At 40.2% G+C, this 14,826-nt stretch overlaps 1 protein-coding gene across 1 annotated transcript in view; it reads left to right on the top strand.

The window, feature by feature from the left end:
• The window catches only part of BEST1 (bestrophin 1), a 38,038-nt gene extending 24,688 nt beyond the window's left edge, over nt 1-13,350 (top strand). The window contains exons 5-9 of the mRNA XM_089655025.1: nt 3,091-3,168; nt 3,265-3,417; nt 3,544-3,624; nt 8,389-8,540; nt 11,641-13,350. Coding sequence (XP_089511151.1) covers nt 3,091-3,168; nt 3,265-3,417; nt 3,544-3,624; nt 8,389-8,540; nt 11,641-12,547 — 1,371 coding nt within the window. The 3' untranslated portion in view covers nt 12,548-13,350. The remainder of the gene's footprint in view (nt 1-3,090; nt 3,169-3,264; nt 3,418-3,543; nt 3,625-8,388; nt 8,541-11,640) is intronic.
• The last annotated feature ends 1,476 nt before the right edge of the window (nt 13,351-14,826 follow it).

The raw sequence follows: 14,826 nt of genomic DNA, 5'->3' as shown, positions 1-14,826 counted from the left end.
ATATTTGGACTGGGCCTATAAATGAGGCATATAGGGCAGCTTTCTAAACTATAATCAGAGATGAAAAAATATATAAAGGAATGCGCTAAATACCAAATCACATGAAAATGCAAATAAATACATAAATAAAATAAAAAATATATCTATAAATGTCCGTAATTCATATATAATTCCAAACACCAATATAAGTGATTGAAAAAATCTCTTCAAACAAGAAAAAACACCGTGTAGCAAAATCCACCACCGAATGAAATGGGTAAACTCGGTGGTGGATTTTGCTACAGTGTTTTTTCTTGTTTGAAGAGATTTTTTCAATCACTTATATTGGTGTTTGGACTTATATATGAATTACAGACATTTATAGATATATTTTTTATTTTATTTATGTATTTATTTGCATTTTCATGTGATTTGGTATTTAGCGCATTCCTTTATATATTTTTTGTCACTTACCTTTTCTTTGGTTAGGTTTGCAGCTTTATATATAATTTATTGGCGCTGTGTCTATATATTTACATTTATAATCAGAGATGGTTTTAATATATATGTGTGCTGTATTTTATTTGTTTGTAGAGCTATTTGAAGTAAACTTTTCACAAACTTGGGTAATTCAGACATTGCATAGCCTTTACTGTGGACTCCATGCCAAAATAATCAGTAGATACAAAGGCAGGGCTTTCTTTCATCAGGAACATGGGAAACACAGTTCTGGCACCTCCAGTACTGAATGTATGTAATTACAAGGGGTGCTGGGGTACGCCGGATAGTCTATTGATGGTGGCTGCTGGGGGATCTATTGCTGCTGGAGGGGATCTATTTTTGCTGGTGGAGGGGTCTCATGTTACTTGGGGGTCAATTGTAGCTGAGAGGGATCAACTGTTGAGGGTGAGGTCTATTTATACTGGCTGCTGGGAGATTTGTTGTTGCTGCTGAGGGAATCTATTGTTGCTGTGGTGGATCTATGGTTGTGGTATTTTTTGTGGGGGTGCATTGTTGCAGTGGGAGTCTGCTGTTTTGGGGGGATCTATTGTTGCTGGCTGTTGGGGATCTATTTTACTGCTTACTACTTAGCACCACAAAATGATACTTAGTTCTGTATTCTCAAAAAGAGGCGTTACTGGGAGGTGGGTAGTGGGTGGAACCAAGGGTAAGTGCTCTGAGATGGGCAGGGGGTGGAGACAAGGGTTGACCCGGAAGATTGGAGTTCTTGCACCTATTCTCTGCGAAAAAAAGCCCTGTATTGAGGTATCATCAGCTAAAGGCATATGCAAATCCTGACTTTACCTTTAAAAGCTAATTTTGGCCTCACCCTCTCCTACCTCTCAACCCTTTCTGTTGGCCTTTTCATGTGATGGACAACCTCAGTGACCAATAGGGAGACATCTCCTTCTCTAACCACTCTCCTTTGGTGCCCTGTGCCTTGCATGAAACAGAGACACGGCTGTCAATGCAAAGGTAGACTTGTCTTTGATGTGTGGTCTGTTGCTGACAGCCTGGCTTCACATTTAATTGTTACAGTCACCAATGAAAGGGGATGGGGTGTTTATTACTACTGCCACTGACCATCAATGAAAAGGGGATTAGGGGGTTAATTATTACTGTCTTTGACCATCAATGACAGGGGGGAGTGGGGAGGTAATTATTACTGCCACTGACCAGTAATGGAGGGAGGGGGGGTAACTGTTATTGCCACTGACCACCAATTGACAAGGGGGCTTTAATATTGCTGCCCCTGACCTCCGATGCTAGGGTTTATTGTTGCTCCTACCAGGGGCTGACTGACAACTCATGGGTCCCTGGGCAATTGGGGATCATGGGGCCCCTGTGTCCTTGGCCACACTTAAAACACACCCAAAAAAGCCTATAAAAGGTACCAGGGGCATTTTATGGAGCCCCCTACTGACCCCGGGCCCTCGGGCAGTGCCCGAGTGCTCGAATGGTCAGTCTGCCCCTGGCTCCTACTGATATGAATGTTAGGAGAAACTACTACTGCCTGTTACTGACACCAATTTTGGGAGCTACTACCAGTGATGGGAATTATTTTACTTTTACTCCCACAACTTCTTCAGTGTTCCCTTAGGCCCTAATAGCGGACCCCCCCCATATCTGCTTTACTTACCCCTGATGTTGCTATGCTGTCAGCATCCCCGCAGTCACACCAGTGGCCTGGGCATTTGAAATCCTTGTTGTTCTTTCTCTCTTCTCTGTCAGCACTTCCAGGACGGACCAGACGAATTCTGATTGCTCAGCGTTGTCATATTGATCAATCAGAATCCATCTGGTCTGTCTTGGAAGCACTGACAGTGAAAAGCACAAGAAATTTGAAATTCCCAGATCGCTGTAGTGGCTGCAGGGCAACTCAGCAATTACAGAGGTAAGTAGAGTGGGTATCAGAGGAAGCTGGGTGCAGGGGCCGACTGACCATTTGGAAACTCGGGCACTGCCAAGGGCCCGGGGTCAGTAGGGGGCCCCATGAGATTCCCCTGGTACCTTTTTCATAGGCTTTTTTGAGTTTGGGCAAGGACACAGGGACCCCATGATCCCCTATTGCCCGTGGGCCCCATGAGTTGTCAGTCCGCCCCTGGCCGGGTGGGTGTTAGTTCACCTTTCCATTTTCTCTGTAAAGGTGTACTAATCCTTTTAAAGGTTTCCCTTCTATTTATTTTATCAAATAGTAGCAACCATGATATTGCTGGTAATGCAGTACAGTTTATTCAAATGCACTGGTGAATTACTAAGTTGTTTTCTAAAGGGCATGGAGGTTTGTACATATATTATACAAGACTACAAAGAAACAGTGTAAAAACATAAAGTTCTATTAAAAGAAAAAACAAAAATGTACTATATTGAAGCTTACCAATTCCTAGATTAATAGTGGCTGCATTAGTTTTCCTTTTTTTTTTTTTGGGGACTTTTTGTCTTTTATTTTATGTTTATCTGAAACATCATTGAAACAATATAAAAAAATATCTTGTAAAAAATGTCCTTTAATTGCAAGATCACATTTCTTTTCATTTACATACTGTATAGTGAAGTGACATAACTGCTTGCAGTAAATAATAACGCATTGTTTTCTCTTGACTGGCTCAGGAACTGAATTCACTGCGCACACAGTGTGGAAGGTTGTTTGCCTACGACTGGATCAGCATTCCATTGGTGTATACTCAGGTGCCTTCTTTCATCCTCCCTTGTGTTTTTTTCTACTAGAATTGTGCTAAATATGTTATTGCTAATTCTCCCTACATTTATATTTGTTCTTGGAAGGTGGTCACAGTGGCTGTATACAGCTTTTTCCTGGCTTGCCTAATTGGCCGTCAGTTCCTGGACCCTAAAATGGGCTACCCTGGCCATGAACTAGACCTGTATGTCCCTGTATTTACCCTGCTGCAATTCTTTTTCTATGCTGGTTGGTTAAAGGTAAGGGAAACTTTTGTTTTGGTTTTTTTTTACACTACATACTCAGTTCTGTTTCCATGCAGGTAGACAGAAACTGTCTGATTTTTAATAAAGAAGGAAAATAGAAGTTCCTCTGTCTTTGTACAGGTAGCTGAACAGCTGATCAACCCATTTGGGCAGGATGATGATGACTTTGAAACAAACTGGTTAATTGACAGAAACTTTCAGGTAATGATTGACCATTATTGATGAGATCTCTGCACTTGAGTTCCAAGGTCTGTACACCTGCTATGGCCATTATGAGGGTCTCCCACTTGTTGGATTTTTTGTTTATTTTATTTTCTGATAGAGCAACAGGAGGTGCAGGAATACACAACACTCAAAATTCCCAGCGGAAAGCAAAAAAGACAAGAATTATGTCAGGGAGGCCTCAACTTTGGAGTATCCAAGACATATAAAAAGCCAGGAGATGACTTTATCCACCAGGCACCACCTATTACTAAAGTATCACTTTTTGGTTTAGTATAACTCTAACCCTGTCACTGCCATGGAGATAAGTACTACATCTTTGGCAGCACAGCCCTGTGAACCGACTCCTGGCCGCTATATATATGTCACTTCAGACATCGGGTTTCCTAAGAAATTGATTTGATCATTTCCACACATGCTACAAGGTGGCACCCCCAGGCTTGACATGTTTGGTATCTATTTACTCAATGCCACCTCAACCTTTATAATTTACAGATAAATAAGGTAATATATTGTCTTTGTGTTCACTAAAAGTAATTTCTGTGGTTTTTTTTTTTACTGAAAATTTAAGTTTGATATACAGCTGCACTACCATCATTTAATATTTAAAAAAATGCTTCTACTATCAATTTGTTTTTCGGGATCTTTCAGAAAAAATTAGTTTTTTTAAATTTTGGGTTTTAACACTTGTGTAATAAATGCAAAAACATCTCTGGCACTGAAAGGATAAGTTCACCTTTATACAAAAAAATAATAAAAGCACATTTTTTTTTTGCAGGTAAAAAAAATGTGCATTTATTATTTTTTGTTGCAGTAGCCTCTAAAGCATTGCACCAGCAATCAACAGCCATGCAGGTCTCCTGCAGATCTGTCAGTATATCTGCTTGCCCGTTCGAGATGTACAGACAAGCAGATATAGTAATAGGAACTCTCAATGAACTACCATGGCGCTCTACAAGCCGACAGCTGCTAAGGCTGTTGGGACTTGTAGTTTCTCATTCACAGAACACAGTGAATGCGTTTCTTTTTAATTTAACAGCTAGTGAGGGGGGAGAAGATCCCCTTCTAGCTGTCAAAGCGGGGGATTGGTGGCCAGTGCATTCATTATATGTTACACCCTGAATATGGGTGTAACATATAACATGTTATGAAAGGTGAACTAATCCTTTAAAGTATAACTGAAGGCAAACTTTTTTTTTTTGTAATTTTGTTTTGGATAGAGTTTAGAGGAATTAGAACACCTGGTCAGGTTTTTATTGCTCTTGTTGTCCCTGTTTGTTCTGGTTACCAAAAGTGTAAGAAAATCCCACATTTTGCAGGACACCAAAACAGAAATAGAGGAAAAATCTTCTGACTACCAGGAATATGCCTTATTTTGAAGGGATTTACTCTCACTTCCTGTTCTGGCAATGGGACAGGACAGGAAGGGAAATCTCCCCGATGGGACACAGATGGCAAACAAAATGAGGTTAAAACCCTTCCTTAACTCTATCCAAATTAAAAAAAAAAAGTTTTTGTTTTAGTTCTACTTTAAGGGTTTATTGAACATGAGTACCTACTCATAATAAAAATAAATTTTAATAAGGCACCACATTTTTCTGAATATAACTATCATGTCTTCCTTGTTAAATATATGAAGACGTCAAGCTAATATCTTTTTAGCATAGTAGAATTTGTAAATGCTTTCCAGTGAGCAATATATTTGATAGGTATGCAAGGATAAAGTATAAAAAAATAGTGCTGTGTTCCTTTAATTATGCTGCAAACCAGTAATCTGTTTATTTACTGTACATGCTGTGCATGCATACAATGTCCCCAGCATCACTCATACTATAAAAAGCAAGAGCAACTATGGTGAATATAGATAGTAGTCAGTAATTAAAGGTATGCTTGATTGCACAACACTAATTTTAGTGCTGACTGCATACTGCTTCTTATATGTTCTATAGTTTACTGGTGAACCAGGAGCTCATTCATCACAATAATCAGTTATCACACTGTGGCTCCTATCTGCAGTTTTTGGATGCATGGCAGATGGTTGTCACCCCCAAATGCCCTGCAAGTGCTGGTTGTGCTTTCCTGAAATATGTGGCTGATATGTAACCTATTGTATTTTTATAGTGAACTTGCTACTTTTCCGATGAAGTGCAGAGCAACAGGTTCACTTTAATTGCCCCTATCCAGCATCATGTAAGAAGGACCCCCAGGGGTTTATTTACTAAAGCTGGAGAGTCCAAAATCAGACTCCCTTCTGCTTAGAAACCAATCAGCTTCTAACCTCAGCTTGTTCAATGAAGCTTTGGCAATGAAACCTGGAAGCTGATTGGTTTCTATGCAGAAGTGAGTCTGATTTTGCACTCTCCAGCTTTAGTAAATAAACCCCCCAGTGTCCAGGCTGTTAAGCTAGTTTAGGGATGGGGCTCCAACTCCACCCTGTCGGTTCTATACATACTCAGGTTCTTAATACTTCTTCATCACTAAAGCCAGCCATACATGGGTAGAATTCTGAACTAATTTTGTATCAAAAATTGTAATTATTAATTTTTGTTTGAATTTCGCACCATTAGTGGGCCACAGCAATGAATGATTTTTATGCGGTCATTGAATTTCATGCAAGTTGGAAATTAATTTCTAATCAATGATGGGAGAATTGTGCAAGAAATATCATTGAGAAAGAATTGTGCATGAACTGTGACCTGCAAAGAAAAGGTTACTTTTCTGTAACAACATGAAGGTTTGGTTGGTTGAATTTCAAAATCAATGGTGGCACCATTGGATCACAAAACATACAAAATTTACAATTTTTGATCAACAATCATTCTGAATTTGACTCATGTATGGCCTTCATTAGCCTGGCGAGGAATTACTAATCACACATTACCCCTGAGGCCTCAACTTTCCGGTGGTTACAGTTCTAGTCCATAGGGGATCCTGTCTAACACCTGAGGCCCATAAGAATGGCAGGCTCATGGACCTGGGGATCCTTCCCTGCCACCTCCACTCTCTCCCAAACCAAACTGGCTACTTGATATTCTTTTATATAGGTATTGGCTGTGCCTTTGCTTCTTACAGAATCTTAACTACCAGTCTTTAGCATATTTAACAGCAATATTGCTTACCATACCAAGCTGTTGGAAAGCAGTTACTAGCTGAGCTTCATAAAATAAATTGATGGCGCTATATAAGTACCTGTAATAAATAAATAAATAAAATGCTGATGATCTTCACCTAACACATCAAGATATTTCTTGACCCTATGTTTCTTTTACTGGTCAATTACAGTTTATAGGGTAAATGTCAACTTGGGGTTCAAATGTTAAAAGCTGTAAAGAACACAGTTCAAAAATATGGCTTCTAAAAACACGGGTGGCAAATTTTTACAAGTGTTCCCAATGGTCAGTTGTCTTAGGAGGGGTGCTGCGGTGCTCACCATGCTTTATCAAAAATACTGCTCCATATCGTACTCTCCCTTATTTCTTCTCTGGCTAGGAGGATAAACACCCAGTAAGGTGGGACCAGCTAACAGGGAGTAACCCTCTTTTACAAGTACATACAGTACTTACCTTCCTTTTGCTGCCCTTCTGCTCTTTAGCTGTCAAAAGTGAGGAAAAGAAGCGTAAAGCTCTAGTCATTCTATTTACCCACATGGAAGAAAAAATATATTTGAAATATATTTTTAAAATATAGTTCCCAAATATATTGACATATTTAAAATGCTACAATTTTGGTCATATTCAATATATTTCAATTAAAAAATATATATATATATATATATATATATACTGCATGTTGAAATGTGTTTTTATTACGTAATATATAAAAAGTAGTTACATTTCAAATATACTGTATGTCTTTAAAAATATAAACTTACATTTTTGGAATGCATTTACAAATATATGTAAAAATATGTTAAAATGAACTTTTATGTTAAAAAAATCTGAAGAATATATTTAAAAAATATTTATTTTTAAAAATATATTTCATATATTTTGTAATATATAAAAAACGCATATCAGTATGCAGTGTGTGTGTGTATATGTGTGTGTGTGTATATGTATTTACATATATATATATATATAAAACCAGTCCTCAGACTGCCGGCAAGTGTGAACCTAGCTTCAAATATATGAGCTTGCTCATCTTGAGGCTGTAACATCCAAATGAGCATTTGTGAGATCAGGTACTTATGTTAGAAAACCTGGATCAGTCAGTGCTCCCGTTCATCTCAAAGGTGTTCTGTAGGCTTGATGTCAGGGCTGTGTCCAGGCCACTTGAGTTCCTCCACACCAAAGCTTCCTTAGGAACAGGGGTGGACTGACCCTTTGGAAACTTGGGCACTGCCCGAGGGCCCAGGGTCAGTAGGGGGCCCCATGAGATGCCCCTGGTACCTTTTTCATAGGCTTTTTTGAGTTTGGGCAAGAACACAGGGGCCCCATGATCCCCTATTGCCCGGGGGCCCCATGTATTGTCAGCCCGCCCCTGCTTAGGAAGCACAATTTTTCTAATGTGGTCATAGACAGCAATAAACACATTTTTGAGCAGATTTTATTGCTGTCTGTGTCCCCAACACAGATTTATAGAAACAGGAGGTGAGGGGAAATCTTCCAGATGGAACAGTGATACAAATCTGACAGAAGTCTGATACAGTGATACAAATCTAACCTTTTCCAATGTGGAAATAAATGTGCCTTGAGTTTCCACATCAATTTAATTGATGACCATTGCTGTGTTCCTCTCTCCCAGGTCTCTCTGATAGCAGTAGATGAAATGCACCAGAATCTGCCCCCACTGGAAAAAGATATATACTGGAATGATACCGACCCTCAACCTCCATACACTGCTTCCACAGTAGAGACCCGCAGACCATCATTCCTTGGCTCTGCTTTTGATATCAGGTAAAGGAGAAAAAACTAGAGAGAACCAAGAGACCAAGGACAAAGTGAGTTGGGGCTGTCATGTCTATGGCAGAAAGAGGCAAATACTTTAGTATATGTATGGCTGTGCAAAACTAAGTAATATGTAGTTCTTAAAAGAAACCTTTCTTGAGAGAACCATGGATGGTTGCCATTGCTTATTTGCATAGCTGTCATACTGACCATTTGGATTCAATGCTGTAAGTCCTTAACATATTAAGAACATCTGACTTTACTCTTACCAGTGACTTGGGAAGTACTAAAGACAGACGAGCAAACGATTTCAACCAGGGTTTTTCAGAAAGTGGTCAGCAATGTCAGCTCACATTTTTCCTATTAAAGGTTTACATTAAGGTGGTTGTAAACCTCAGACTTGAAATATGAACAAATCATATCCTTATATAGTGTGTACAATGAAAAGCACTGTCATTTTTGTCTACTGCTTTATTCCTTTTCTATCTGCATGAATCACTTCTGACAAGTTTTCCTGACACCATGAGAAAAATGGTGATGGGAGGGACCCTCCAGCAGATTGACAGCCTTGGCTCTGTTCCTGTGAGCTGTGTGGACAGGGGTGTGTCTCTTCCCTCCAATCAGCTCTCAGACCTCTCCTCACTGAGCTTTTTTAACTCTCAGACAAGCTTTATAAACTCAGCAATTTGAACGGATGTAGACCAGAGAAGACCTCAGATAGACAGGTACAATTTATGTAGGAGGAATTGTTTCATCTTTGTGTATCACCTGAGGATAGTCCCTTCACTGAGTATATGTAAGGGTTTACCACCACTTTAAAGAGTAACTGAACCTTTGTAGTTACACTTATATGGTAGCCCTCCGCCGTTACACGGCTCCAAAAAATTAAAGGAACACTTTGAAAGCACATCATATCTCAATGGGGAAAATATGCTGGATATCTATACTGATATGGACTGGGTAATGTGTTAGGAATGTAAAGATGCCCCATCTTTTGATGGAAATGAAAATTATCAACCTACAGAGGACTAAATTCAAAAACACCCCGGAAGTGAAAAAAATTATGGAGCAGGCTAGTCCAGTTTGCTGAAATTTAATTGCAGCAACTCAAAATGGTACTCAGTAGTTTGTATGGCCCCCACCTGCCTGTATACATGCCTGACAATGTTGGGGCATGCTCCTAAAGAGACGTCGAATGGTGTCCTGGGGTATTTCCTCCCAGATCTGGACCAGGGCATCACTGAGCTCCTGGACAGTCTGAGGTGTAACCTGGCGGCATCAGATGGATCAAAACATGATATCCCAGAGGTGTTCTATTGGATTTAGGTCAGGCGAGCGTGGGGGCCATTCAATGGTATCAATTCTTTCATCCTCCAGGAACTGCCTGCATACTCTCGCCACATGAGGCCAGGCATTGCCATGCACCAGGACCAGCACTACACCAGCGTAAGGTCTGACAATGGGTCCAAGGATTTTATCCCGAGACCTAATGGCAGTCAGGGTGTCATTGTCTAGCTTGTAGAGGTCTGTGCGTTCCTCCATGGATATGTCTCCCCAGACCATCACTGACCCACCACCAAAACGGTCATGCTGAACGATGTTACAGGCAGCATAACGTTCTAATTTTTTTGACAACTAACTAACAACTAACTAATAATATCTAATGTCAGTAACACAAAAACAACTTATCACCAAGTTTTGTTTTATGATTTTGCTTGAAACTGTTGGTTAAACTGATCTGTTTGCTTGTTTTTTTGCAAATGAAGAATGGTCAAATATTACTGGACCTTGCCTGGTTAATGGCAAACCCACTCACCATAATCCAGTAAACATAATACTATATACTGTACAAGAGGCAGGTGTTAGTGTGTACTAGGCATTATACACCAGCTATCAGAATATCGGGCAGATGATTGTACGTTTGTTTTTGTTTTTTTACATTCTAGCCATTAAATAGAAAATGATTGAATACAACTTCCCACATACAAAGCTACTTACCAACATAGAATCAGAAATGATGTAATGTGCTTATTACATGTAATGTGCAAGTACACTAGTAGCATTAAACTTTACATTCTCAAAAGCTCTATACAAACGAATAGGTTATCGAATGATCGATTTAAATGCGGTTTTCTGTCCGATTTTCTGATAGTGTGTATGAGGCTTAACATTCCAAGTGTGGGTGTATTTAATCATGAACTCTATTTAACCCCTTGACACCGACATCACACAAATATGCATCCTCAAGGAACTGGGCTTTTTTCCGTGGGGCCGCATATTTGCGTACCCGTCTTTGTGCTGAGATCGCGCCACACTGCACGCTCCCAGCACAAAGACCATGGTGTCACTGAGAACCCAGGTTCCGTTCTAATGATCGGGACCCGGGACTCCCGATTCCGGGTCACATGATCGCTGTGATAGCCTCTGATTGGCTATCACAGTGATCAAGTCACTGTGCAGCCCGGCCCCCTTATTATTTTTTTTCTCTCTCTATGAATGGAGAAGAGAGATACATTGTATCTCTCGAACTCCTATCTCTCTAAAACACAAAAACAAAATGCGCACTATTGTTTCTGGGCTGTACTACGCGTCCAAAGAAAAGATAACATACACATATATGGTAGCGCTGCGATCGTCAAGAGCTGAAGAATTTATTTTGGGGTGTTCTTTGGTGGTAGGTTATGGTAGTAACAAGAAACTCACAGCTAAATAAAAAAACATGATTTTTTTTTTTTTACTATTTTGAGCAAGTTTTCCTTTGACAATAAAAAAAAATCAGCAGATATTGATTATCATTTACCATCAAATGAAAGCCCAATTTGTCCTGAAAAAAACATGGTATAATTCACCTGGATGCACAAGTAGTTGTGATGTGATATGTACGGTTTTACTAACACGTCAACATTGCAAAATTTTGCTTAGGCATTTAGATTTGTTTTACCCTTAGGTGTGCAGGGGTTAAACATCTGATTACCAGACTTAGATAACGTTTGGTGTGAAACTGCTGTGGTAAGACATCAGTACTAAAGGAAAATGCTAATGCTTCCACACAGTCCTGTCAGTCCAGGCCTGGTTACCTAATTTTTTTTTTTTTTTTCCTTTCTTTCAGTTTGCAAAAAGAAGATTTGGAATTTCCCCCTCTTGAGCAAATTAATGAAAATGAAGAAGCCAATCATTCGACACCATTGCTTGGACCTCTGGGGCGTCTTTTGGGTGTTCATTCTCCAAGTCCACCTCGCGCTAACTCACGACTAAGCTTGTTGATGAGACGCAGGAGTGGTGTTCCCCCTGCACTACACCATTTTAATCACAGAGATACTGGAAACCCAAGAAGTGGAGAAGCCCTACGTGACCTTAATGTTTTCATGACCACACCTTTCTATGAGAGGCCTGGATTTTACAGTGCCCCTCAAACACCACTAAATGGAGGTCCTGCATTCTGTCCTGCTCGCTTTTCTGTGCATGGGACGACCAACGTTTGCTCAACCCAACGTATCAGAAAGATGGGGACATGTAGTGAAAATGAAGAAGAGACATCCAGTCTTTCTCCAGGGTCCAAGGAGTGCTTTGTGTGGCCCCAGAGTGGTATGGAAGACCAGGAGGAAGCTATTGTCAGCAGCAATGAAAGTGTTCCTGTTATGAAAACCACTGAGCAACCTATGCAGAGCCCTATACAATTTCCCAGAAGGTTAGCAAGAGCCCCAGGTATCTCTGCATTACTTCTGGGAAACCAAGCTTTAGCATCACCTGATATCCGACACACTCCAGTTCACAAGACATCTCGTCCCATTTTTTCATTTTCTCCAGCAAATTCCCCAAGTTTGCAAAGGGCAACCAGAATTTCTGGGCTGGGAGATGCAATCTCTGATGGAAGTAGCAAAGAGCAGCAAGGAACACAGTGTTCCTCTCCCAAGGACTCAGGCATCAGTCTAGCTGAGGGAGACTTTACACAGCTTATGGAGGTTATAATGGAGGCTGGTGAGCCCTCAGAAGAAGAGGTAAAAAGTGAACAGTAGATCTGTCCATGTAGATAATCAAAAAGATACACAGTAGTAAAATGAACTTACATCTTATAGATGTTTATTAAATGTCCTAAGGTCAAGAGATGCTTGCCCTTATGTTCTATTGAAAAAGATGGCATGTCCTTGCCAAAATATAAATATTTTATCTGAAATGTTGATTTAGCAACTACTGTATAACCCAATGCATACGGTTGTGTATCAAATATACACAGCCTCCACACTCTAGCACTTTTTCCCCAAGGTGTGGCATTTGTTCCACTGATGATTATTTAGGGATGACTTGGTAGTAACATGGAGGTCTGCTGAGGAGGGAGGCAGGGAGTAAAACTCCCACTTGTAGTCCTGGGATATCACTGCTTGTTCCCAGTCATTTGAGATACAAGCTATCCAAGTCTCTGCAAAAGACTTGGATAAAACACTGCACCCACCCAGAAAACTAGGGGCACACCTTAATGTAGGCTTGTCTAAATCCTAGTACATAAGGGCCAAACTGTTGGATGATTTCTATTGAACCAGTCGATGCCACCCAACATTCAGCCTGTGTTTGGCAGCCAGGCCAGCATGACCAAAAAAAGGTTGGCCAATCAGCTCCCATTCAGAGCCCTAACCGGAGTGTTCTGGTGGGGTGGGCCTACTGAGGAAGTCACGTGATGTCACATCCAGGCAGAGCCAAGAATCAGAATTGCCATAACTGGAAGGGACACAGGAGCCATGGCCCCGCTGTCTGTATGCAATGCCTGCATTTTAACTTTTTTCTTAAGTACAATTCATTTAATAAAAGTTCTAAATATACTGCACTATGGTATATTTCTATTCTATGCAAGCATAACACAGGAGAGGGGATTTGTATTTAAGGGGCCAGATCACCACATCCTTTGGGACAGATACATCCCATATACAGTGGATATAAAAAGTCTACACACCTGTTAAAATGTCAGGTTCCTGTGATGTTAAAAAAAAAAACAAAATGTAAATCATTTCAGAACTTTTTCCACCTTTAATGTGACCTATAAACTGTACAATTTAATTGACAAACAAACTGAAATCTTTTAAGGGGGAAGTAAACCTAAAGGAATGTGGCTGCATAAGTGTGCACACCCGCTTATAACTGGGGATGTAGCAGTGTTCAGAATTAAGCAGATTCAAAATCATGTTAAAGAGCCAGTACACACCTGCAATCATTTAAAGTGCTTCTGATTAACCCCCAAATAAAGGTCAGCTGTTCTAGTAAGTCTTTGACATTCTTAGTTGCATCCAACAACAAAAGCCATGGTCCGCAGAGAGCTTCCAAAGCATCAGATTAATCTCATTGTTAAAAAGGTATGGCAGGAGAAGGGTAAAAAATTTCCAAAGCATTAGATATACCATGGAAGAGTGAAGAACAGTCAAAGTGGAAAAAATATGGTGCAACAGTGACATCACCAAGAACTGGACATCCCTTCAAAATTGATGAGAAGAAAACTGGTCTGGGAGGCTGCCAAGATGCCTACAGCAACATTAAAGGAGCTGCAGGAATATCTGGCAAGTGCTGGCTGTGTGGTACATGTGACAACAACCTCCCATTTTCTTCATGTTTGGGCTATGGGGTAGAGTTGCAAGACAGAAGCCTTTTAAGAAAAACATCCAAGCCCATGTAAATTTTGCAAACCCATCTGAAGTCTCCCAAAAGCATGCAGGAAAATGTGTTGTGGTCTGATGAAACCAAAGTTGAACTATTTTTTGACATAATTCCAAAAGATACACTGCACATCACCAAAAGAACACCGTACCCGCAGTGAGGCATGGTGGTGGCAGCATCATACTTTAGGGCTGTTTTTCTTCAGCTGGACCTGGGGCCTTAGTCAAGGAAGAGGGAATTATGAACAGTTCCAAATACCAATGAATATTGGCACAAAACCTTCATGCTTCTGCTAGAAAGTTGAACATGGAGGAACTTCATCTTTCAGTATGACAATGACCAAAACATACATCCAAATAAAAGGAATGCCTTCACCAGAAGATGGGTAAAGTTTTGGCATGGCCCAGCCAGAGCCCAGACCTCAATCCAATTAAAAGTCTGTTGGGTGATCTGAAGAAGGCTGTGCATAGGAGATGCCCTTGCAATCTAACGGATTTGGAGTGTTTTTGTAAGGAAGAGAAGGCAAATGTCAAGATGTGCCATGCTGAGACTTGTACCCAAAAAGAGTGCTATATTAAAATCAAAGTGTTTCAACAAAGTAGTAATTCAAGGGTGTACACACTTACGCAGCCATAGTTTATTTTTTTTACCCCTT

The sequence above is a fragment of the Staurois parvus genome, unplaced genomic scaffold, assembly GCF_062004578.1.
Source record: "Staurois parvus isolate SC_StPar_1 unplaced genomic scaffold, SC_StPar_1.0 ptg000818l, whole genome shotgun sequence".
NCBI classification, from domain to species: domain Eukaryota; kingdom Metazoa; phylum Chordata; class Amphibia; order Anura; family Ranidae; genus Staurois; species Staurois parvus.
This window is presented reverse-complemented; position numbering and strand designations above follow the sequence as displayed.